The sequence below is a fragment of the Girardinichthys multiradiatus genome, chromosome Y, assembly GCF_021462225.1.
Source record: "Girardinichthys multiradiatus isolate DD_20200921_A chromosome Y, DD_fGirMul_XY1, whole genome shotgun sequence".
Classification (NCBI taxonomy): Eukaryota; Metazoa; Chordata; class Actinopteri; order Cyprinodontiformes; family Goodeidae; genus Girardinichthys; species Girardinichthys multiradiatus.
In genome coordinates, this window is record NC_061818.1 from 23,553,004 (window position 1) to 23,576,140 (window position 23,137).

Here is a 23,137-nt window from a genome sequence, read left to right on the forward strand (position 1 = left end):
TTAACAGTGTTCCTGAAATTCACATTAAGATTTAACAGCAAACTAAAGTTTCTTTCTCATCTATATGAGCAGAGGTCTTCATAATATCTAAAGATTGTGTCTGAAAATAACAAAGGCCAGAAAACACACACACCTGGCTCTGGTTATTTATAAGGGGTGTAAACCTGGATGGCTCCTGTTGTTTTAAAGTATGAACGTGTGCCTTGGGATGTGTCTGTTGCAAAACCACCTGAGGGCCAGAGCATTCACCCATTTGAACTGTGTGACCTTCTAACACCTGCCTAAACCTGATGACAGGCACTGCAATGATCAAACCACCTCAAAGACAAGAAGATAGTCAGGTAGGAAACTAAAAATATTAAGCTGGCATTATCAAGGTTTATTAAGGTTTCTTTAGACTTGGAAGGCAGACAATTATTGTAAATGTCAAACTAAGATAAGGCAGATCATAACACCAGCTGGTGTAAATGTATGTTTGAGAATGGTTGCATCCAAATTCTCAGTAGCTTTTATTGGTTTAGGAAAGGTCTATTTATTTTTAGCCCCATGAGCTGACTTTTTGATGAATTTAGGCCTAATGATGATGCGTAGAAGATAATAAAGTTCAGGGAATCCATGCCGATCAAGCTAACCGGTCGAGGATGCGTGGAATGCACAGTGCATAGCTCGGAGAACAGTGACCTAGATGAAACAACTACACCAATGATCTTTTATGCTGATGTTCAGCCTTTTGAAAAAGGATGGATTACTTACAGCTGCAAAAAAAAACAATCTGATCTCCTTACATCTAAAGCAACGATGGGAAGTTATTTTTCTCGAGGAGCACTGTTGTCAAGGAATATTTTTCCAAGTATATATTTGAAAACAAAACATACATTTTATCTTCCATTGGTGACATGCAGAAATTGCAGCTGAACAATAAAATGGGAGACACCGTATCAGTGACTAACCATAATATTTACTTAGCATAAGTTATTATGCTTTCAAAACAAATTGCAAAAATTGGCGTCTTCTATTATAATTCCTGTTCCTTTTGGAGAACTGAACACAGCTGCTTACATACCAAAATATGGAAACAAAAAGCATTCCCTTAAAAAAAGACAAATTGTTATTAAAAATAAAAGCCGCTTATTCTGATTTAAGTGACAAATTTCAAATTTTCATGTGGGCCGGTCAAGGACATCGGAAGAGCAGGATGTGTCCTGTGAGCCATGAACATATTCTGGTCTGATCTAATTGGAGATATAATGTACTTTATATGTTATACTACAATATATTCTATATGAAATTACAAATTACTTGTTACTTAATGCTAATGTAAAATGGAGTATAACTATTCCTTGGAATAAATTCAAACTAACTCTAATTTTATGGAAGTCTGACATATTTAAAACAGCTGTTACAAAGTTTTAATTCAGGGTTCCTATTTCCAAAGAAAAATGCCAGACTATTTCAAACTCAGCTTTCCATAGTACTCAATTGTGTTATCTGAAAAAACATTCATCAAAAATATAGAACACATATAATACGTATGAGAACAACAGATTTCCACATGGCACCAGCAAAAACAGAAAATATAAGGAAGGACACAAGGATGGAGTGGAGGTAGGACGCAATGATGGCCAGAAGGAATAGAGGCTGGACACAAGGAAAGGAAAAACACAAAAAGGAAGGAAGAGGTAAGGACATGAATAAAAAGAAATAATGACATGGAAAGGACTAAAATAAGTAAGGAAAGATACAATGGGAGGTAGAAGGGCACAAGTAAGAAAGGAAGGAAGGACACAAGGAAAGAAGGATGGACACGAGGCAGGACACAAGCAAAGAATAAAGGAAGGACAAAAGTAAGACAGGGTGGAAAAAGAAAGAACGACATAAAAGAGAGAGAGAGGATGGATTGACACAAAGAAAGTCTGGTAAACATAAAAAACCTTTCCATACTCTTATTTTCTTTTCCCATACTTTTCCAGACTGTATAGGAAGCTAAAATAACAATTACAAAATATTTAAAACATTAATATTTGATGGTTTGTAACAACAGATCTATTTTCAGGCAAGAGCAACTTAAGGATTTTAGACTGACTGACACAGTAGTTCTTGAAACCTTTGAGCCAAGGCTAAATCAGGAGTCTTTAGATAAAATCCCATACTGAGCACCTTGGACTCTGCTAGCCTGCCAATAACAACTTCATAAAGGCTAATTATGTCTTATCGCCTATGGCTCTCCTGGTTCCTAAAGGATGAAAAGCATTTTTTACATGTGCAGAAGAGACAGAAAGAGACAGATTTTAGTCAATATCAGCAGAGATAGATATTGATATTATAATTATATAATTATGATATATATAATTAATAGGCAAGGTACCAAACCCAAATTAGATTTGCATTGTATTTTTCTATTACATGTGGTAAACAATTTTAGTGGCTGTGTAATGACAAAAGCTGAGACTCTCTGCTCTGTTTTTAATGCACTGTTGCGTGTATCAAGAGCGGCAAGCCTGTTTTAAATCCCCACCTGTGATCCAGCACACACCACCTGCTGGTGAAGCCATGATGTCAGCCTAAAAACACTAAAAACATCACAAGCAGGACCAATCCTGCTGCCTCTCCTCTGGTTTCCTCTCCCTTTCTCTTTTTTTTTCTTTACCACCGAGGTTTCGTGCTTTTGCTTAACTTCACTAGAACAGCTTTTTTTTCTCTTCCCTTATTTCCCTTCTCTTCATGCTGTCAGTCCAGATCACATTTTCAGTGATCAGGGATTTTCACACTTTCCTAATGCCCCGCTCACTGTTGTTGTTTGCCCCGGGGCAGGAAAAAGCGAGTTCTTCCTCCACTTAGAGACAAAAAGGGTCAGGTTGAATCAGGCGCTGACAGGACTAAGCCTCTGTCTCTCTGCTGTGTCTGCTGCAGACATGTTACTACAATGAGGTAAAACAAGAGAGAAAACACATCTAACAGCTATTATGAAGACATGGAGAAAAGTAATTTAATCTAATGCACATTAATATATTTAGTTTAGATTAACACAAAATACTGAGTATACTGTATGCGCCAAGAACTTTACCCCCTTCAATTTTCTCTATGCTTTGCGTTCACAGAAACATTTCCTCACATGTTCCTGAACATCACAAGGAATGCCGCCATCCTAAGGGCACATGTTTTTTCTTCTCTTCTCTCTCCTCTTCCCCACCTGTCATTCTCAGTTCACAGAGAACAAGAACTACAACAAGATAAGCATTGAAGAAGCAGATCAGGATGTAAATTGCCCTTTGTGGGGGTTCAGATCTGAGAGGTGTTTACACAGCATGGCACATTGCACGTACCTGTTGGAACACATATATATGGTGAAACTGAGGAGAGAAATAAAGAAATGGGAATCATACATTAATTAGTAAAATGAGAGAACTGAGGGAAAAGTATCCACTGCTGAACTGCTATGCAAAAGTATTCATACCCAATGGACTTTTTCACATTCAGGGGTGTAGAAGCTGAGATACATCAACAACATGCAAGACATCGGCATTGGAGGGCTGGAGTTTTTACACCAAACTTTGAAACGCTTTTTACCATGCCAGAGTCCAGGTTCTGGAGCAGATCACGCTGGTGTGAACCTATCCCGGACCCTGAAACAGACTAGAGAACCATACCCTGGCATGGCTACAACTGCCGGTCTTGGCACGGTTTAGCCAGATCTTGGAGAAGATTTGCTTGCAGTATGAATACAAGCTGTTCCAAGCTTACAATACGAAATGATGTAAAGGCAGCGCATCTGAGTAGAAAAAAAAGAAAAACATAGTAAGATGTGCCCTGAGACTCCTGATCTAGCCCATTCCAATGAAGCTCTGGCTGTTTGCTTAGGTTAATCGTCTCGCTGGAAGACAAACTTTGATTAGGCCATTCCAAAACCTTCATTGTGTTTATTTGAGCCATTCAGAGCTGGACGTACTTTGGGTCATTGTCCTGGCTCATAACCCCTGAGTGCTTGGAGTTAAGGTCACATACTGGTGAATGGAAATTCTCCTGTTTTCTGGTAGAGAGCAGAATTCATGGCTCTATGAACTGCGGCAAGTCGGCCAGGTACTTCAAGCAGTAAAGCAAACCCAAACCATCACACTACCAATACCATATTTGACTGAGTATAATTTTATTTTTGTAAAATACTTTTAGTTTTACAGCAGATTTACCAGGAGGCCCACCTTCCAAAAAGTTTCAGTTTCATCACATCAGTTCACATAATAAAAAATCATCAAAAAGGCTTTTCTGTTCCATCATTCTCTCCGCTGGTCCACTGGTGCGGTAAGAACCACTTGGAGCTTTACCCGCTCAAGACAGTGGAGAACACTCCCAACATGCAACCTCCTCTCACCAACAACGCTATGTCTGCTGTGGATCACTTCTGGTTCCAAGGAACCACCCTTTCTCTAGATCTGAGAAAGTCCTCACACATAGACACTGTTTGGAAGAAGGCCCAACAGAGACTGTACTTCCTGCAGCAACTCAAGAACTACAACCGTCCACAAAAACTGCTGGTCATCTTCTACACTGCCATTGTTCAGTCTGTCCTTTGTTCTTCCATCACTGTGTGGTTTGGCTCAGCCACAAAACAGGACAGGTCAAAACTGGAATGAACAATTAGGTCTGCAGAAAGGACTGATGGAGGGAAGGTCATCAGGGCTGACCTTCCCTCCATCCAGGACCTGTACAGGTTTAGGGTCAAGAAAGGTTAATCTAACATCTCAGCAGACTCCACACATCCTGGACACAAATTGATTTTACGTTTACCTTCAGGTCAGCGCTAAAGAACACTATTTGCAAAAACCAGCCAACACAGAGACAGTTTTTCCCCCAGGCTTTCTCTCTGATGAACATTCAGCAGTCCGTGTAGTAAACATTGTTTTTTAGTAAAAACACTGTATATGTGAATAATTACAAAACAGACTTTTATTTGCATTTCCTTTTTATATATTTGTATTTAGAATGTCTTCATTGAGAGAAAAGCGCAAGTGGAAGTCAAATTCCTTGTTTGTGTGAACAAAGTTGGTGAATAAATCTGATTGTAATTCATCAACACTGACTTTAATTGAGGCAAGTGAGGCCTGTGTCACATTGTGACATCACGGCATTGAGTAATTAATAACTAAAAGAGGAAAACTAATGACGAGAGGAGTAACAGAAAATAAACTAATAAATAGGAGAGTGCAAAGGAACCAGAGGACTATAATAATAATAATGAAACCATTCTAAGTACATAAATAGGAAAGAAACACCAAGGGAACTAAAGGCGAGAAGAGAACACACTGGGAGGCAAAAGGAAACCAGAACTGTCAGAAAACAGAAAGCAATAAACATGAATACAAAACCACAAACAAGGTCGGATTCCAGACGACCTTTAGAAAACACAAAGTTCAAAAATGAAATAACCTGACCAGGTCGGGCCCATTAGAGGAAAAGAAGAAGTCCAAGAAAAGCAAAACAAGCCACAACGGCAGAACAAAGTCCAAACAAAAACAAAGCCCAGAAGGTAGACGATGAAGGAGCTGACGGTCAGGAGGCCGGTGGTGAAGTAGCCAGCGAAGAGGCTGATGATCCGGAGGCCGGCGACGTGGCCATAGGAACCCACGAAGCAAGTTCTTTGGAGGTCGGCCGCGTAGAAGTTGGTGTCTGGGAGGTCTGTGAAGTGGCCAGGTAGATCCACGCATCGAGATCCTCGGAGACATGAGCCTAGCGTTTGGCTTGGACCCAGGCAGAAACCCAGAAGACTTGGACCTGGCGTCCCGCTTGGACCCAGGCAGAAACCCTGAAGACTTGGACCTGGCGTCCCGCTTGGACCCAGGCTGAAACCCTGAAGACTTCGACCCAGGCATAGTGTCATAGGACACATAAACATTTGTATAGTCAGGCGTATAGACAGTCAGTGAGCCAGGCGTCTCATAGTCAGGCGCAGAGCCAGGCGTCTCATAGTCCGGCTGTGGGTCTGGCGTCACAGGCAAAAAGTCAGTCATGCCAGGATCACAGTCAGTAGTGCCTGAAATGTGGTCAGGCCCTGAGTCAGGCTGTGGCGGTGGTCAGGCCCTGAGTCAGGCTGTGGCGGTGGTCAAGCCCTGAGTCAGGCTGTGGTGTGTCTGGCGTTGTGTCAGGTGTAGCGGAGTCGGGCGTAGAAGAGTCAGGCGTAGTACAGTCAGTCATGAGTTCCATGAGCACCCCCCATAGGAAACCCAGAAGGTGCTCAGGACCTGGTCGTGGAAGCAGCCCGTCCACGGGCTCCTCCGGAACTAGGCGAGGAAGTGGAGGCAGCCCGCCCACAGGCTCCTCCAGAACTAGGCGAGGCTCTGAAGACCCAGCGGCGGCCGGCTGTGGGTCCTGAAGCTCGGCTGCAGGATCCTTGGGGCTCTGTGCTGCCATCACGGCATTGAGAAGAGGGTCAAAGGGACCTTCAGTGGAGAGTGGACCTGGAGCGTCTGGCCATCCCTCTGCGAGAAACTCAGCTAGTAATATTGCGTGCACTGAGACCAGATTCTGCGGATAGCTCATCAAAGCAGAAACACACTTCTCCAAGCAACGAGACTTCATAAGTTCTTTCTTAATTTCCCCCAACCCGGCCTGAACCCATGCCGGAGTTGGAGGCCGCACCGACGACTGGAGACCTGCAGAGGGCGCTGGGCAACCACCAACAAACTCCGGGGAAGACAACCGCGAGGAGACCCTGGCGGATGGATCCTCCAAGGATAAGTTGGAGGCGCCCACCCATACCTTCTCGGTGGCAACTGCCCTCCAATGATGACGTTGTCCAAGGCAGGAGGAAAACCCAGCCAGAAACTTTGCTGCAGCTGGAGCCGCTGCGAGCGTGAGCTGAGGCAAAGCTGCTGTGGGCGTGACGAGCTCGGCCGGAGCTGCTGCTGCTGGGGTGGAAGGCTTGCGGCAAGGGCGACGTCACCTGGAGGAAGAGTGTGCTGGAGATGAACGGTTCCAACCCGGCTAAAAATCCATGGCTGCCCAGTTGGTCCCGCCGAAGCACTCCTCCATCTCCTCCAACAATAAGGGCGAGGATGAAAGCTCCGCCTCATCCCCATACAAAGCCCGTAGCGTTTCCTCTTGCTGCTTAATCCATCCTTTCAGCTCTGAAACTTTGTCCGCTTGGTCCTTTTGGCTGGTTCCTACTGTTACGTTGTGTTTTTGGGGTGGACCAAAGTGCAGACAAGAGCTTGGAAGCAGCATCTTAAATAAATCCTTACTTTATTTAAAGGATCAAAAACGTAACAAAAATCACTGCAGGTACAACACAGGACCGGAACCCAAAAACTTACGAAGCTGAACACTGCAGGAACATTGCATGAACGAGGGTAGCGAGTGTGAGGAACCAGCAAAATACAATGACACAAAACCAACTGATATACTGAGGGATAACAAAAGGGCAGGTAATCAAAGAAATAGGGAACAGGTGTGACAAGGTGTGACAAACTAAAGCATGAGGAAAAGAACTAAATGGCAAGACAGTGAGCAGACCTAAAAGAAACTATAAACCAAGATAAAATAAAACATAGAATCAAGAATAAACATGAACTAAAGGAAACTGAAAACTGGAGGTAACACAACAACCTAAGATTTAAGGACTTAGCAAAAAGAAACCATAAAGAAATCCTGACTACAAAAGTAAACAAACCTAAACCAACACTGATAGAACAAACTGAGAAAGAAGCAGAGGAAACGATGACAAGAATAAAAGTAAACAATAACTATAGCTAACCTATAAAGAAGGGACTGGAGAATAAAGATAAACTAGAGAAAACAAAGCTAAGAGGGACAATGAATGTAAAGGGGACTAAAACTGAGTAATTAATAACTAAAAGAATACTAATGACGAGAGGAGTAACAGAAAAGAAACTAATAAATAGGAGAGTGCAAAGGAACCAGAGGACTATAATAATAATAATGAAACCATTCTAAGTACATAAATAGGAAAGAAACACCAAGGGAACTAAAGGCAAGAGGAGAACACACTGGGAGGCAAAAGGAAACCAGAACTGTCAGAAAACAGAAAGCAATAAACATGAATACAAAACCACAAACAAGAACATCTAGCAAAACTAAACACAAAACCACAAACAAAGTCCAAAATGTCACATCCTGACAGTCTGCGGTGCAGTGCAAGTTCAATTCAATTCAGTTCAATTCAGTTTAAACATACTTTATTCATCCCAAAGGGAAATTAAATAAATGTTGTTAGGAGTTCTTTTGTGACCTCCTGGATGGGAGCCCAATTCACTCTTTAAGTAATTTTGGTAGGTCAGCTACACCAGGGAAGGTTTGCCACTGTTACATGTTTTCTCCATTTGTAGTTATTTGGCTCTCAGTGTGGTTCACTGGAGTCCCAAAGGCTTACAAATCGCTATGAAACCCTTTCCAGACTGATAAATGTCAATGACTTTGTTTCTCATCTGTTTTCATTTTCTTTAGACTAGGATATAGTTTGTCTCTTGATCATTCTTTACCCACTTCATGTTGTCTGGCAGGTTCTTTTTATAACATGTCTTGATTTTACAGATACTTTTACATCATTTTACAGATCAGCGTTAATTAGAGTGGGCAAAAGAAATTGAACAAAACAAAATGTGATTAATACAGCTAAATCATAATTTACCAAGATGGTAGGAAAGTTATATTGTCACAGGGGGCTAGGTTGGTTTGGATAGCTTTTTATTTAATAAATTAAATCAGAATGTGAAAACTACATGTTGTGTCTAGTCATCTTTGTCTGATATTGAAATTTGTTTGACCTGAAACATTTTAACCTAAATGAAACCCAAACAGATTGACATAATTAAACCAATGATAAAGTCATGGGAGAATTAACACACTTTACCAAGACTGTTGTCTGTGTCTGTGCACTGGAACCTATCGCAGTAGCATAGACAAAGCAGACGTGATGTATACAATAGGAGGCCATGGGGCAACCCTGGCAGTTCTGTCAGGCGCAAGGCTGCTCTGTCCCAGGCTAATGCACAGCGGTCAGTGTGTGGCTTGTACTTGGGGCCTGATTAACCTACAAAAAGGACAGAAGAGCTGCAGGAACATCATGTCCTCATAGTGCAGGGAAACAGGAGTGTACTCAGTATATTCATTCACATGAGATAAAACGTGATTACAACCAGCATCAGTCCCTCCTACCTAATTTATGACTGCACACTCAGGTGCCTCTTAGGACACTGCCTTCATAATTTCTCCTCTTGGCTTTGACTCTTGAAGAATTTTAAAATAGCTAAACTGGGTCTGGTGAACACTGTTTTGTATATCTTGACATATAGTATTTATATCCCTCCAACTTTATTCATATTATGTGATATTAGAACCACAATTGGTTGATTTTATGTGATAGACCAACGAAAAGTAGTGCATAATTGTGAAAGTGGAAGGAAAGTGATAACAAGGTTTAACAAATGCTTTGCCAAAAAAATATTTTTAAACATTTGCTTTAAATTTGTACTCAGCCCCCTTTTTTTCTAAAATCCAGTCCAACCAATGGTGTCCAGAAGTCACCTAATTAGTAAATATCTGTGTGTAATTTAATCTTAATATAATTATAGCTATTTTTGAAGGCCTGAGACGTTTGTTCAAGAACATCAGAGAACAAACAGCGTCATATAGACTAAGAAGCACAAGCAGACAGGTCAGGGAAGACGTTTTGGAGAATTTTAAAGCAGGGCAAGGTTGTAAAACAATGTACCAAGATTTAATAATCTCACAGAGCAGAGCACTGTTCAGTTCATCATCTAATATTAGAAACAGTATGGCACAACTGAAAACCTACCAAGTCTTGGCCATGCACTTAAACTGAGCTCCTGAGCAAGGAGAGAATTTTAGAGTGAAGCATAAGGCTGTGGTAGCTTTGGAATAGCTGCAAAGATCAACAGTTTCGGTGGGTGGTAGAATCAGCTATTAGTTGTGTACCCCACAAAGCCATAAGAAGTGTTGATTGCAATTTGCTAAAAGCCATGTAGGGGAGCACAGTAAATATATGGAAGAAGGCGCTGTATTCAGATGAGACCAAATTTGAACTCTTGGCCCAAGCAAAACACCGTGTGGTAGAAAACTAATGCTACACATCACTCTGAACAACCCGTCCTCACAATATCGTGGTGGCAGCATCATAATGTGTGGATCAGTGTCTTGGCAGGGAAAAGGAAGCTGGCCAGAACTGATGGAAAGATAAATGAGGCTAAATACAAGGCAATCCTGTAGACCTGTAAACCTGTAAGGGGCTACAAAAGATTTCAGACTGGGACTGAGATTCAGCTTTAGTAGGTAGAAGACACTCCAGCCAGAGCTGCAAATAATGGCATACATCCAAGCCTATCCATGTGTTAGACGGCCCCAGCCAAATCTACACTTCTTTACAACTGGGAAGCTGTGGCAAAATATGAAAACTGATGTTCATAGATGCTCTACATCAAATCTAACTGAGCTTGTGCTATTTTGCAAAAATAAATGTAAGACCTTCAGTCTCTAGATGTGCAAAGCTGGTAGAGATAAATTAGCCTTGCTTGTCATTTCCCATCCAGTACTTTGTGTTATCCTATCATCAAAAGTCTCAATAAAATACACCATTGTGTTTGGTTATAATGTGACAAAATGTGAAAAATTCCCAGGGTTGGGAATAGTTTTGCAAGATACTCTCACTTTCAGAAAAGAAACACTATGAATTAGCATGAAAATGAAAAAACAAATATAAGATTAGTACAATATACCCCATAAATATGATTTTTTTTTATTTTTGTGCAGTCTTGGGGTGTATTTCGAAAGAATAAGAAAGTTTAAAGGGCTTCCAAACATTAACTCCACAACACTTCCTACGAGATTCTAAGAATTTGCCAGAGAAACTGATGCAGATGGATGATATGGAGCTAAAGCGCTCAGTAATCTATCTAAATACTTGGTTATGTATACATGCGTGCACTGACTGTAATTTAAATTTGAGTACGTGTACAACAGCATACACTGAAACAGCTTGCCCAATACAGCCTGCCTACAAATGATATGTTTGCATGTACACCTAATGATTAGTGTGAGCGTAAAGGTGAAGTTGTCTAGACTGAAGTAAAGATGGTACAATCTGGGGGAGGTAAAAACTGCTGGCTTGTTAGCCCTCTGTGCACTGGACGGTGGTGGGTATGGTGGAGGTTCAGTGAGGCCTGCAGCTCTCCTGTGGTGAGTGACCTCACCGCCTGGCCCCTGGCATTGTGACAGGAGCACAAAGCTATGCAGGGGACAGGGAGACGGGGCACATGCATCAATGTGGGGGAGGGAATGGGGGAGAGTGGACACGGACGTGAATGAGCCTGAATGAGCAAGAAACGGAGAAAGACGGAACAGAAACGTAAGAAAGACAATGTCCTGAATTGTGAAAGAAAGATAAAAAAGAGGATCTCCTGGATCTCAGGAAAAACACAAATGAGAGCATGTGGACAATTACAGGAAATGCAAATAAGTACAATAAATCCCCATTTAAAACATCTGTTATCTGTGGCCTTTGTATTCGGTTTATTGTGCTCTGTATGCTGCCAGTAGGGACAGTCTGCAAAATGTCCTCTGACTGCAGGTGAAAGGGTTAAGTCAAAGCCCAAGCGCATCTTGAAAAGATGCACTTCTTAGTTTACTGTCTCTGCTATAGTTGAAGAACCTTTTATGGAGAAGTGACACCTGTTTTATCTGTATGTGGCTAAAACACCCCCTAGGGGCTGCTCTATGGTAACGACAGGTATTATCGTTTCCAGATATTAATGATAAGATGTTGTAAGGACCACTATGTTTATCTGATATGGTTATATGCTTGTCTATCTCTCTTTCTCCTCTCTTTGTTGTTTATTCTCATAACAGATTAATTAAAAAAACTTCTAATAAAGCAACCAACACATCTATCTCAGTTTAGTGAATTTATCTTGGCTGTTTTTTTTTTTATTAATTATTATTACTGCACATTCTGAACAGGCACACAGCACCAGTACACTAAAGATGTTCCCCGTCAATCGGCAGGGCCTAGTGGGGAAGGTGAAGAGGTCGAGGTATAAGGGGCAGGGGTCAACTAATCAGTCACTTCATCAACTCATTACTCAGCTTGTTAATTAGAGGATTAAAGCAGGCAGGATGAAGAAGCAGCACCTCTTCTAAATCCCTTTCCATCACTATATCCTTTGAGTTTTGCAACAATTTGTCTTTATGTATCTCAGAAAAGAGTTTGTATATAGAAAATTTCTTAATTTAATGTGTGGAGTATTGCCTAGTTCACGAGGCTCTAATTTACCTCAATCAAGAAATAGCATTACATTTAGTAGATAGGAGATGTAGTTCTTGACCTAAAATGATCGAATAACTTATTCATGTAAATGGGTTTTTAAATGCAAGAGCTTCAAGATTTGAAGAGTGCATTTGTATAAGGTGATGAAAGAACTTGTAGAATAAAACATTTTGAACATGAATGTCAAAATTTGGCATATTTATATTCATTTTAAGTAAATGTCAGGTCTCAGAAAAACACAAAATGTGAGAATCTGTGTAAAGATTTCATCTGTTGAAAATCTTTATGCAAATATATTTAGAATGTAGTCTCGTAAAATATGAATTACAAAAGGAAACCAAATAAGAAACTGTTTAACATCAGAATCTGTAATTTTATTTGCTTATTGAGACGATAGTGCCTTTCAGCTGGCTAGCGTATTAAAAAGCTGATGTCATACAGGCCCAACTTTGAGAAAATTATGGGAATTCAGTGGAAGATCAAGTTATGTTATGTCTTTAAAGTATGTTTGTCACTTTTGATGTAGTGTTTGAATAGTGTAGGGTGTGGAATCCGCAGTGTTCTAGTATATAATAAGGTAAAAGTAGATGACAGAAATGATAGTTATAAATACAAAAATAAAGATACAAAAATTTTTGTATCTTTATTTTTGTTAACCCTTTGCTGCATGTGAAAGGGTTAAGTTTGGATGTCTATGGCTCGGATCTCCTCCGTATCTCTTTCCTTTTCATTTCTGTCTCCGTGTCCGTAACAATTGAAATAATCCCAAAGCAGTTTCTAATAAAGTTTCTTTTATAAATATCAAGCAGAGCTTTAAAGCGTTAGCTGTAATGCTCCACTTGTGAAAGTAAATCTGTTGGGCTTTTTCTTGGCGCTCCGGCAACAATTCTGAGCGCTAATCTGCCGGACAGGACACGGTTAAAAAAATAAAGATACATAAAGAATGAGGAAGGGATTAATAATAATTTTTAATAAGGATGTTCAAAAGAATTTGTAGAAATTAAGTAAGGCAATGAATTGTAATTTTGCCATCATTAAAAGTAAACACAAAATAATCAAGTCTCCTTTAAGCAAAAGCCAAATTACCAACAAGTTGTATCAAAACAGAGAGTAACCATGTTAACATTAGCCTAGCACATCATCAATCTGCTCCACATAAAAAGCTCGTCAGCAAGAGCAAGACATGAATTTACTGAAGAGTGTAGCATTTATATGTCGAGTCTTTAGAAATGAATAATAACGATGCCATAATTGTCAGAAAATTATAGCAGCTTTTTTTTTTACAGAGCTAAGGTCATGTTGGTTCAGCATGGTGCAGCATGGTAAAGCTGCTCATGTTGGGAGGAAGTATGGGTTGCTCTCTAGAAAAACTGATAATGCAAAATCCATAGGTGAGTCAGCTAAGTACACGATGATAATATTAATGTCAAACTTGCAACTCTGATGAACAGCAGAATTATTTTGGGTAAATTTTAAAGCTAGTATTTTTCCCTGCTTTGGCATTGGTTAAAACCTTTCTTAAACCTGTTGCTACCTTCACATAACTCTGCCCTCTCATGCCATAAGTAGGACAAATCTGCACTTGGATTTTTCAAAAAACCTTCCCTAAAATACTTTCAATTGGTTGTCACGTTTTGTCTTTAACTGATTTCCTATGTAGGCAATATTGTAAGGCAGTAAACACTTAGATATGCACATTTAGACAGTGTTATGCCAGTTATCACATCATTACCCACCACTGATCATATGAAATCCACAGGCCTTTCCATTTAGGAACATATTTGCAGTCTATAATAGGTTCAGCAACTACATTGCAATGTTGTTTTTAAAACTTGCTGGAAAATTTCCTCATCCAGGCTTACCAGACTGTTTCTATGGATACAGAGAACGAGGCGTTAAAAGTGTGTTTTATTCACTAGGGGTGGTTTGTGGTTTGGGAGTATTAGACGACTGCAGACAGGCAGGAGACAACTTGTTGCCTTTGTTTGGGTCTCCCTTTTATCACAAGAAAAGCTGGAGATAATCAAGGTGTGCAGAGAAATGCTACTTAAAACACAATTTAGTGCTATCAGACTTCTCATTTCATATCACAAGTCATACTCAGATAAGAAAACAGTTTGATATATAAACAGGTTAAATGTTTTATAAAGTTGATAGCGCCTCCTTTCACAGCATTAACTTTGAGTTTTTAACTGGAGGAAGTGGCGAAAAGATAAACTAACAAATGATGGTGCATCTGTGACACCAGAATATTTATACATAAAAGTATAGAAGCTATGGCCTCATGCCTGACTTCATTATCTTCCTGATTTTTGAATATTTATAACATCAATCTGGGAAACATCCTTATCTCACTGAAACCTAAACACAGTAATCGGATATGCAGGTTATCATAATAATTTCCCCTGATATGATAATTACTGTACACTTCTATCTGTTATGCAACAGGTGGCTGAACACAATGTGAAATCAGACACCTGCTTACAGCTTATCTTGAGAAAATATGTCTGTTTTTGAGGGCATGTTATAATGAGGTCATTCTGGCAGCTAATGGGCAGCAGATAGACGGGCCTTTCCTCCAGTCTGCTGGCAACAACACCCAAACAGATGTTCGCATGTAACTGCAGCGACAAACAACTGTCAGAATAATAGACAGATTAATGGCTTGGTGTTTGCTTATTTGCTGCTTTAACCCCTTTACTTTTAAAGTTGTTGTTACAATTAAGCTCTGTTGATGCAGATCAGATTACATCTATTCATCTAAAAGGTTTGGAGAAGCCAAAGTTAACTTGATGCAGTAGTTCTGGTAATAATGTGTCATCGACTTCACTGGACTAATGTTTCTTGATACATATGCCACTTTTCAACATCTATTATGATGCGTAGCCATGCCAACAAGAGATTTGTTTACACATGGGAGCAGCTGAAGGAGCTTTCCTAGTAATGCTTGGAATAGGACCAAAAGCCTTGACAAGCTGACATGGAGATGTGACGGATGTAGAGCAGGGGTATAACGGAGAATAAGAAAGGGAAAGTTTACCCATTTCTTTCCTTGATAGTCGCAGAGGTTGTGTAATGATCGGTGAATAAAGAGAACAAAGCAGAAGCGCTGTGAATGCAGTAATATGTATGTAAAATCCAGCTTTCAGTCAATGTGAGGAGACAGAAACTGCAGACAGAGGGATCGCTATACAGAGAGATCACTATTCACAGCCAATATTTTTTAACAAAAATATTGGCTGTGAATTTCCATTCATATTGTCCACCAAGCCAGTTCACCTGTTTTTCCTCCTGACGGTGACGTTATCATCGCTGTTGTTGCCAGGCCACAAACACAAAACCCCAAAGCATACATGGCAATCTTAATATTTGAATAAAGCCTCATCAACTCATTTCTAAATCATGCATTTCTATTTCATTTTAGTTTTCCTATCCTATTGTCCATTTTCGCCTCAATTTAAACTGTATAAAAATAGTCAGTCAGTCATTTTCTACCGCTTATTCCATAGTGGGTCGCGGGGGAGCTGGTGCCTATCTCCAGCAGTCTATGGGCAAGAGGCGGGGTACACCCTGGACAGATCGCCAGTCCATCGCAGGGCAACACACAAACAACCATGCACACACTCATTCATACACCTAAGGTCAATTTAGAGTGACCAATTAACCTAACAGGCATGTCTTTGGACTGTGGGAGGAAGCCGGAGTACCCGGTGAGAACCCACGCATGCATGGGGAGAACATGCAAACTCCATGCAGAAAGACCCCCGGTTGGGAATTGAACCCAGGACCTTCTTGCTGCAAGGCAACAGTGCTACCAACTGCGCCACCGTGCAGCCCTTTAAAATTGTATCGTCATAAAAATGCTAATTGCTCAGGGGAAAAAATATTTGGCCCAGCTTTAGTATGAGTAAAGCATGATGTATGTCAGTGATGACTACAGATTAACTTTTTCAGAGCTGTGTGGATGCAATATTAATGATTTTAATGTAATATAAAATTAATTCATTCATCTTTTATACCACTTATTGCAGAGTGGGTCACGGGGGTGCAAGTAATCTACCGGCAGGGTACACCCTGGACAGGTCGCCAGTCCATCGCAGGGCAACACAGAGACACACAGGACAAACAACCATGCACACACTCATTCACACCTAAGGGCAATTTACCTAACAGTCATGTTTTTTGTGCTGTGGGAGGAAGCCAAGGTACCCAGTGACAACCCACACACACACGGGGAGAACATGCAAACTCCATGCAGAAAGACCCCCGGCCGGGAGTCGAACCCAGGGCTTTCTTGCTGCAAGGCAACAGTGCTACCAACTGCCCCACTGTGCAGCCCTTAATAAAAAAGCATGTAAAATTTTAATGTAACATAAAATTATGTAAATCTATAGCAACTGCTTACATTTCAGCAAAGCATTCAATACAAAGTTTCCTAATAGTGGGGAATTAGAGCAAACTTAATGTATCAGAAGTAAGTTGTCATTTAAAGCAAGAGAAACTGTTCTCTGAGTCAAATTATTACCATAAAGGCAAAAATATATCTGTTAAAAATAGAACAATTTTAACCAAAATAAATATGCAAATTGCTTTCCATCCTGGTAAACAATATGGAACAAAGCTTATAACCTATTACATCCTGTCAATGAATACTACTGGTTAAAAGAGGGTGTCACTACCACGTATTCCCGCATTAAGTTGGTGTGGACTGCTTTAGATAGTAGCTTCATCTATTAATGTTCTGTCATGACACTCATACAAACACATGTGTGCATGTTCTTATGAATGAATGGTGACCATGACTGATGTATTCTTCCTCTGACTGCAAGTATCTGTGAGTGTTGGGTACACAAGCGCATGCACTATTAAAACCCTAGAAAAAAACTAACAGCTTCAGTTTAACTTTAATATTTTGTTGCATTCCTTTAGATCACTGCAAGTGATACAAAGTGGAACTGTAACTGACATTATAATAAAGACGGGTAAATTAAAATCTGTAATTCAGCAAATAGAGTTAACCTTTTCTTTCCATGCAGCTGAGGAGGCAGTGACTACTCGTACGCACGCATTGGCGGACATGCGGCTGGTGGAGCTCAAAAACTTTGAGGCCATAAAGTTTGACATATGGAATGGTGTGTTAATCAAAGACTCCACACTCCCAGCTGGAGCGGACACACTGAGAAAACATTCTGACATGCTTACTTGGGAATGTTCTTGGTAGTGTGTGTGCATGTGGACACGTCGCACAAGTGTGGCTGTACGCACAAGATCCTCATGATATTGTCCTTTGGAGCGATGATGGTATGTGCGCCTGTGCATTATAACTGTTAGGAAGATACCTCAAAATATTAATACAATGCATGTTGACATAGGGAACTTTGTAAAACTGGCATCAATGATCAGGTTCTAATAATTTGTTTGTCCTGAAATGCCTCCCCTGGATCAATTATCTTCTGTCTGAGTCTTTTCTGTAATCACACGCTTTGTTAGACCTGCACAGAAAACTAATGGTTCAACTTCAACTAACCAAAGAAGTAGAGTCGCACACAAATCAAACTAAAATATCATATAAAAGACTTCCTTATTTAATGAAAAACTGCTGAAGTGACAAAGGAAGCATTTATGTTTAAAAGCTAAGAGAAAATGGCTGTCCTGTTAAATACAGTGATTAAAATAAATACTTGGTGGCCTGCATTGTCTACCTAAATTCCTACAAAGCCAGATAAGTAAGTTGAGAAGATGAAATAGCTTGTGAATGACAGACATGGCGAGATGGGATAATGCAACAAGAAACAAAGCCACATAAAAAGAAATGAAAGCAGAGGAAGAGCTGTACAGACAGCAGAGAAACAAAGAGGCCTTCATTGTTTTTAATTTTGCTCACTACTGAAGGGGCATAGCATTATATGTTTGCTAATGGGGGAACAAATCTTTGGTGCTCAGCTTACACAACTGCTGACTGACTAATCATACATGCTCCCTGAAACACACACAACTGTCAGTCAGAATATTTCTCTCTTTGTATAACTGAGTGGAAATTGGAACCAGATGTTATTTACATACACTATATAAAAAAGGCATAATGATTTTGTTCTTAAAACCTGACATTATACCAGACTAAACTTTTCCTATTTTACGTGAGTTAGGATTACAAAAATATTTCTATTTGCTAAATGTCAGAATCATGAGTGACAGAATATATTTAACTGTTTAATTTCTGATGTTTCCATACATTTCCTCAGTATATATTTGGTAAAATAGCCTTTTAAACTGTATGAATTGGGCCAAACATTTTGGATATTCTTCATCAAGCTTCTCACAACAGCTTCCTCCTAACACAACTGGTGCAAAGAGGTTTGTAGACCACGGCCTCTCTCCCTACAAATTTTCTATGGGACTGAGATCAGGGCTTTTTAATTGCTGCTCCAAAACATTGACTTTTTTTACTCTTATGCCACTTTATAACTAATTTGGCAAGGAATTTAGGGTCATTGTCCCTTCTGAGGACATAATTGTAAAGGTCCATAGTTCTTTTACCAATATCTTCCCTAATTCTTTTGATTTTTTGCTGATGTCACACAAATAAATGTGTTTTATGTGTTGCCTTAAAATATATCTACAGGTATGCATCCAATTAACTCAAAAGTTGTAACTTAATTGTAATTAGAAGCTTACAAAGCCACGTTATCCTCCTCTGGCCTTTTCCCAAATAGTTTCAAGGTATAGTAATCTTGACTTGCATAGACTTCTGAAGTCGAAAAAAAGTAATAAAACCTCACTCATTATTCTGGTACTTAGCAAACAGAGATCATTTTGGTAATCCTAACTACCTCACAACAGAAAAAGTTTAGTCTGATTTTAATGTTATGCACTCTGAAAATAAAATATTTAGTGTATGCAAATATCTGGTTTTAACTGTAACTATTAAATAGTATATGTAGTGAAATAAGAGATTTGCAGAATGTTCACATATATAATTCTAGTAATTATAACTAATGTTATGATTGATCTAAAAGATAACATATTAATATTGTATAAGGATTGTGATGTTAAATACAGGCTAATACCAGAAACAATTGTCAACTGTCACCACCTTCTCACCCACTGAGACCAGATCTGCAAGAACATCTGACAAGCCAAAGAGGCAGCTGCTTGCAGTCTGAGAGGAGAGTAGAAATGAAAGGGTAGGAGGCAGAGTGGCAACCATATAGTCAGGCTCCATCTGCTGATCTGCGTCAGTTAGAGGCAGCACTGGCACATCTTGAGAAAGCCAATGTTCTTTCCTATCTGACTTATTCTTCACTTTGAAGCTGCATTTGGCTTCTCTCTTGTGGTCTGTTTTAACAGCAATTTGAAATTACAGATTATCAAAACTGTGCACTATGATAACATGTTATACCAAACCTGCAAATTCAATTCATTTGTATTCTTGGATTCTGAAGCAACTGATTCATGTGGATAGGCACTCTGGGTGCTTTGTGCAGTTTTCTATTTTTACAAGTGTAGACTTTGAGCATACATGGCTATCCATCCCTCCATCTATTTTCAGGTGGAATCACAGAAGATGGTATCTTTTCCAGATTCAGCATTCCCGACATAGCTTGTCCCAGTCATTTTCAAACATGACATTAAAATTATAAATGTTACATTGCAATATCTGAACATCTGTATGCTTCTACTACTCAGGAGTTGTTTCTGAGTAAGAAAGCATATCTAACCATTCTACTGAATGTTTACCTAAAACTTAGAAAAAGAATTCCTGTATGAATGATATTATTTGGTATGTTTTAACTGTACCCTTTCAGGAAAGCAAACAAGACAGCCAGTCAAATAAAATCTATTTTGTGCATGGTTTTATGTGATGATGTCAACTGCATTACATGGCTTGGCATCGCAAACTGCTTTGGGTATATTAAAACCTGATGGCTTATCGTCTTTCTCAGTATTTGTCTCTTGTGCCCATAATCTATCACGCCAAGCACTAAAAAACACAGTTTTTCAAACTGTCCGGATCCATCGCATGTTGCAGGCCAGTCAAGGCTCCTTCAGAGGTAGTGACAGGCAATCAGAGGCACGCTTGCCAGCGCCAAGGGAGCATTGAAGACTGTCAGCTGATGAAAGAAAGGAAAAACTGTGTTTTGGGTTTGGTCTGTGTGGGCTCTAGCCAACAGGAAAGCACCAGTGTTTTCCTGTCCATGGGGCATAATAGATTCTCTCCGCCAATGAAACCCTATTCCAGCTGGGATAGATGTGAGCAGTATGAGAAGACAGCTAAAGAGAGGAAGGACATGAAAGAATACAAGCAGATGGTGAAGAAGGGAGGGATTGAGGAGGTTTTTGGTTGAAAAACAAATGAGAATAATTCTTAATTTCGAAGTAGTCTGTAGACTACTGCCTATTTCAGTGTCTGCAACATCATCATGTTGCTCAGAGGGGTTACTATAACAACCAAAAACATAATGCAAAAAGACATGCCCCTGAGCCAGTCATTCATGTACCTCCTCTTTGGCTCATTCTGGCAATGTCCAGCTCCTCAGCTCGAGTCTTTATTGCCATGACATTCAGGCAACACTGGTAGACAGTGGTCACAATGTCAAAACAATGGCACACATACATACTCAAAAGAAAGTCAAAGCATCTTCCATCATAATTTCATTAGGGATTGTTGTACATTGGGCTAAGAAAGGCCTTGTACCTTCTCTCGTTGTCATCTAGGTGGGCAAACAACACATTCTTCGAGATGGCCTTGGCCAAGGCAGTCATGGTCTTGTAGTCCTTTGGAATCACCTGCACAGACAAAGAAGTAATTACAGTTAAGTGGGCAGCACCAACAAAGCGCAGGTGGAACCATGAAACAAACCGGTGCAAACACATAATGCAATCAACTTCAAAGAAGACCAAGATGAGTAATTAAAGAGCTACACATTGGCAAAACCTAAAAGACATATCCCACACATGCATCTGTGTATTTTTGGGAATGCCCATCTGCTTGGCTGTAACACAAAAATGTCACACAGAGAGCCCTGAAATCATTCATAAAGCATGTATTTTCATGTCCCAGACTCTGTGATGCGTGTTCAAGCATAATAAAAGATGCTAATTTGAACATACAATAGAAAACACAAATAAAAAGAAAAAGATAAAGAAAAAGAAAAAGAAGAAAGTTTCTTAAACTCTGCATCTTTCTAACAGAACCAAGAGATATAGAAGAGTGTGTAATTGTGTGCGTTTGCCTTTCATTCTAGGGAGGAGGGGTTAAGCTGTAATTAAGTTAAGGCAACAGATGTCTCCACATGAAGACAACCACACTGCACAGTGTACAATATGCACACAAGCGCACACACAGCCACATCACACATGAATGAAGGAACGCTACATTTTTATCATGTGTAGAACTACAAGTATGACTACACAGCAGCCACAAATAGAATCATGCTAATCAATCCTGGAAACTGAATAGAGAGGGGACACAGATTTTTAGGTTGGACTCCTGCTAATCTTATGCAAGATGCCAGCTCTAATTATTTTATGCAGGGGATTATTAAATATGAGGGCAATAGGACTGAAACTATCCTGCAAAATGCTTTTGCTTACCAAGATACATGGCTCTCAGACCAAAAGCGGGATACACAGAGCTCCCTGCAGGACTTAGCGGCAAACCCTTCATTTTTCGAGGGGCAGAGTTCAAAAGTGGCAGAGTTTTCAAAATATCAATCGGATAAAGGCTGTTTAATTATGTATTTGTCGTATTCTAAAACTATCGATGGAGTCTCCCCTGCTAGTAAGACAGAGAGGAAGAGAAACAAGGGATAGAAAGTTATGGTGATAGTAATGATCCAAAGAGCAGTGTGTGGCTTGTGAAGGCTGCTGTTTTACTAGAATGACTGGCTAATTCATCCATGGTTAGATGAAATTTGATGGACATCCTGTGTTTATTGGCTGTGTAAGGATGCATCACAGTGCACAGCAATCAATGTGCAACAAATTTAATCTTTAACTGCAGAAGAGTGTAGTGTTGTTAAAGCAGCACGGTGCATGCAATACAAATGAATGACTTTCTGAGCGCCGTTGCCACCGGGGCCGCTTTTGGCCTTAAACGCCACTAATCCACAGTTATGACTGAAAGCAGAGTTCTTTTCTCAAGCCAGTTGTGACATTTGCATTAACAGTTAACTTTTGTACTGTAGCTTCAGGCGCACTACTTTTACTGCAGTTCACATTTAAAACAGCAGACATTGCAGCACAGAACATCTGCAGAAAAATAATCTAGAAGAAGAACATCTCTAATAGTCAACTTTAATTACACAGTTGACTTTATAATAGTTACTTTTCATTTTTGGGGTGCGGCGGTGGTGCAGGGGTAAAGCGTGCAACCCAAGTACAGAGGCTACAGTTGTGACTGTGGAGCCCATTGGAGTACAGAAAACTAATTGTCATGTTGTAGAAACCAGTGTACATTGACTGAGCTTTGTGACACAATGCATTATATACCTGTAAGTAGCCATCACAGACATTGAGCATGCATTGAATTGCTGCCATGAGATCGGCTGATTTGCAGTTGAACAAGTACATCTAATCAAGTGGCGCATGTGTGTACATCATTTCGATGCATATGCAGGTAAAAAAGGAACACGCTTTCAAACTCCACTCTGCTGCTCTTCCTGTTTGGATAGCACAATGTCCCCTCTCAGGAACAACTCCATCTTTTTATGTACCAGACATTTTTCATGAGGCCAGAAATAAGGGGCATAAAATTGTCATTATGAGTCTGTCCCCTTTTCTCTAATATAATTTAGGGTAAAGACAGCTATAAAGAAAGCAAAACAAAATTTAGACAAGTTATTTACC

General features: G+C 40.0%; 1 protein-coding gene across 3 annotated transcripts in view; it reads right to left on the minus strand.

Moving 5' to 3' along the window:
- LOC124863744 (cAMP-dependent protein kinase type I-beta regulatory subunit) overlaps nucleotides 1–23,137 on the minus strand; it is a 105,396-nt gene that overhangs the window by 52,481 nt on the left and 29,778 nt on the right. For all 3 annotated transcript variants that reach the window (XM_047358208.1, XM_047358209.1, XM_047358210.1), the window contains one exon: nucleotides 20,985–21,076. In XM_047358208.1, the coding sequence (XP_047214164.1) occupies nucleotides 20,985–21,076 (92 nt within the window). The remainder of the gene's footprint in view (nucleotides 1–20,984; nucleotides 21,077–23,137) is intronic.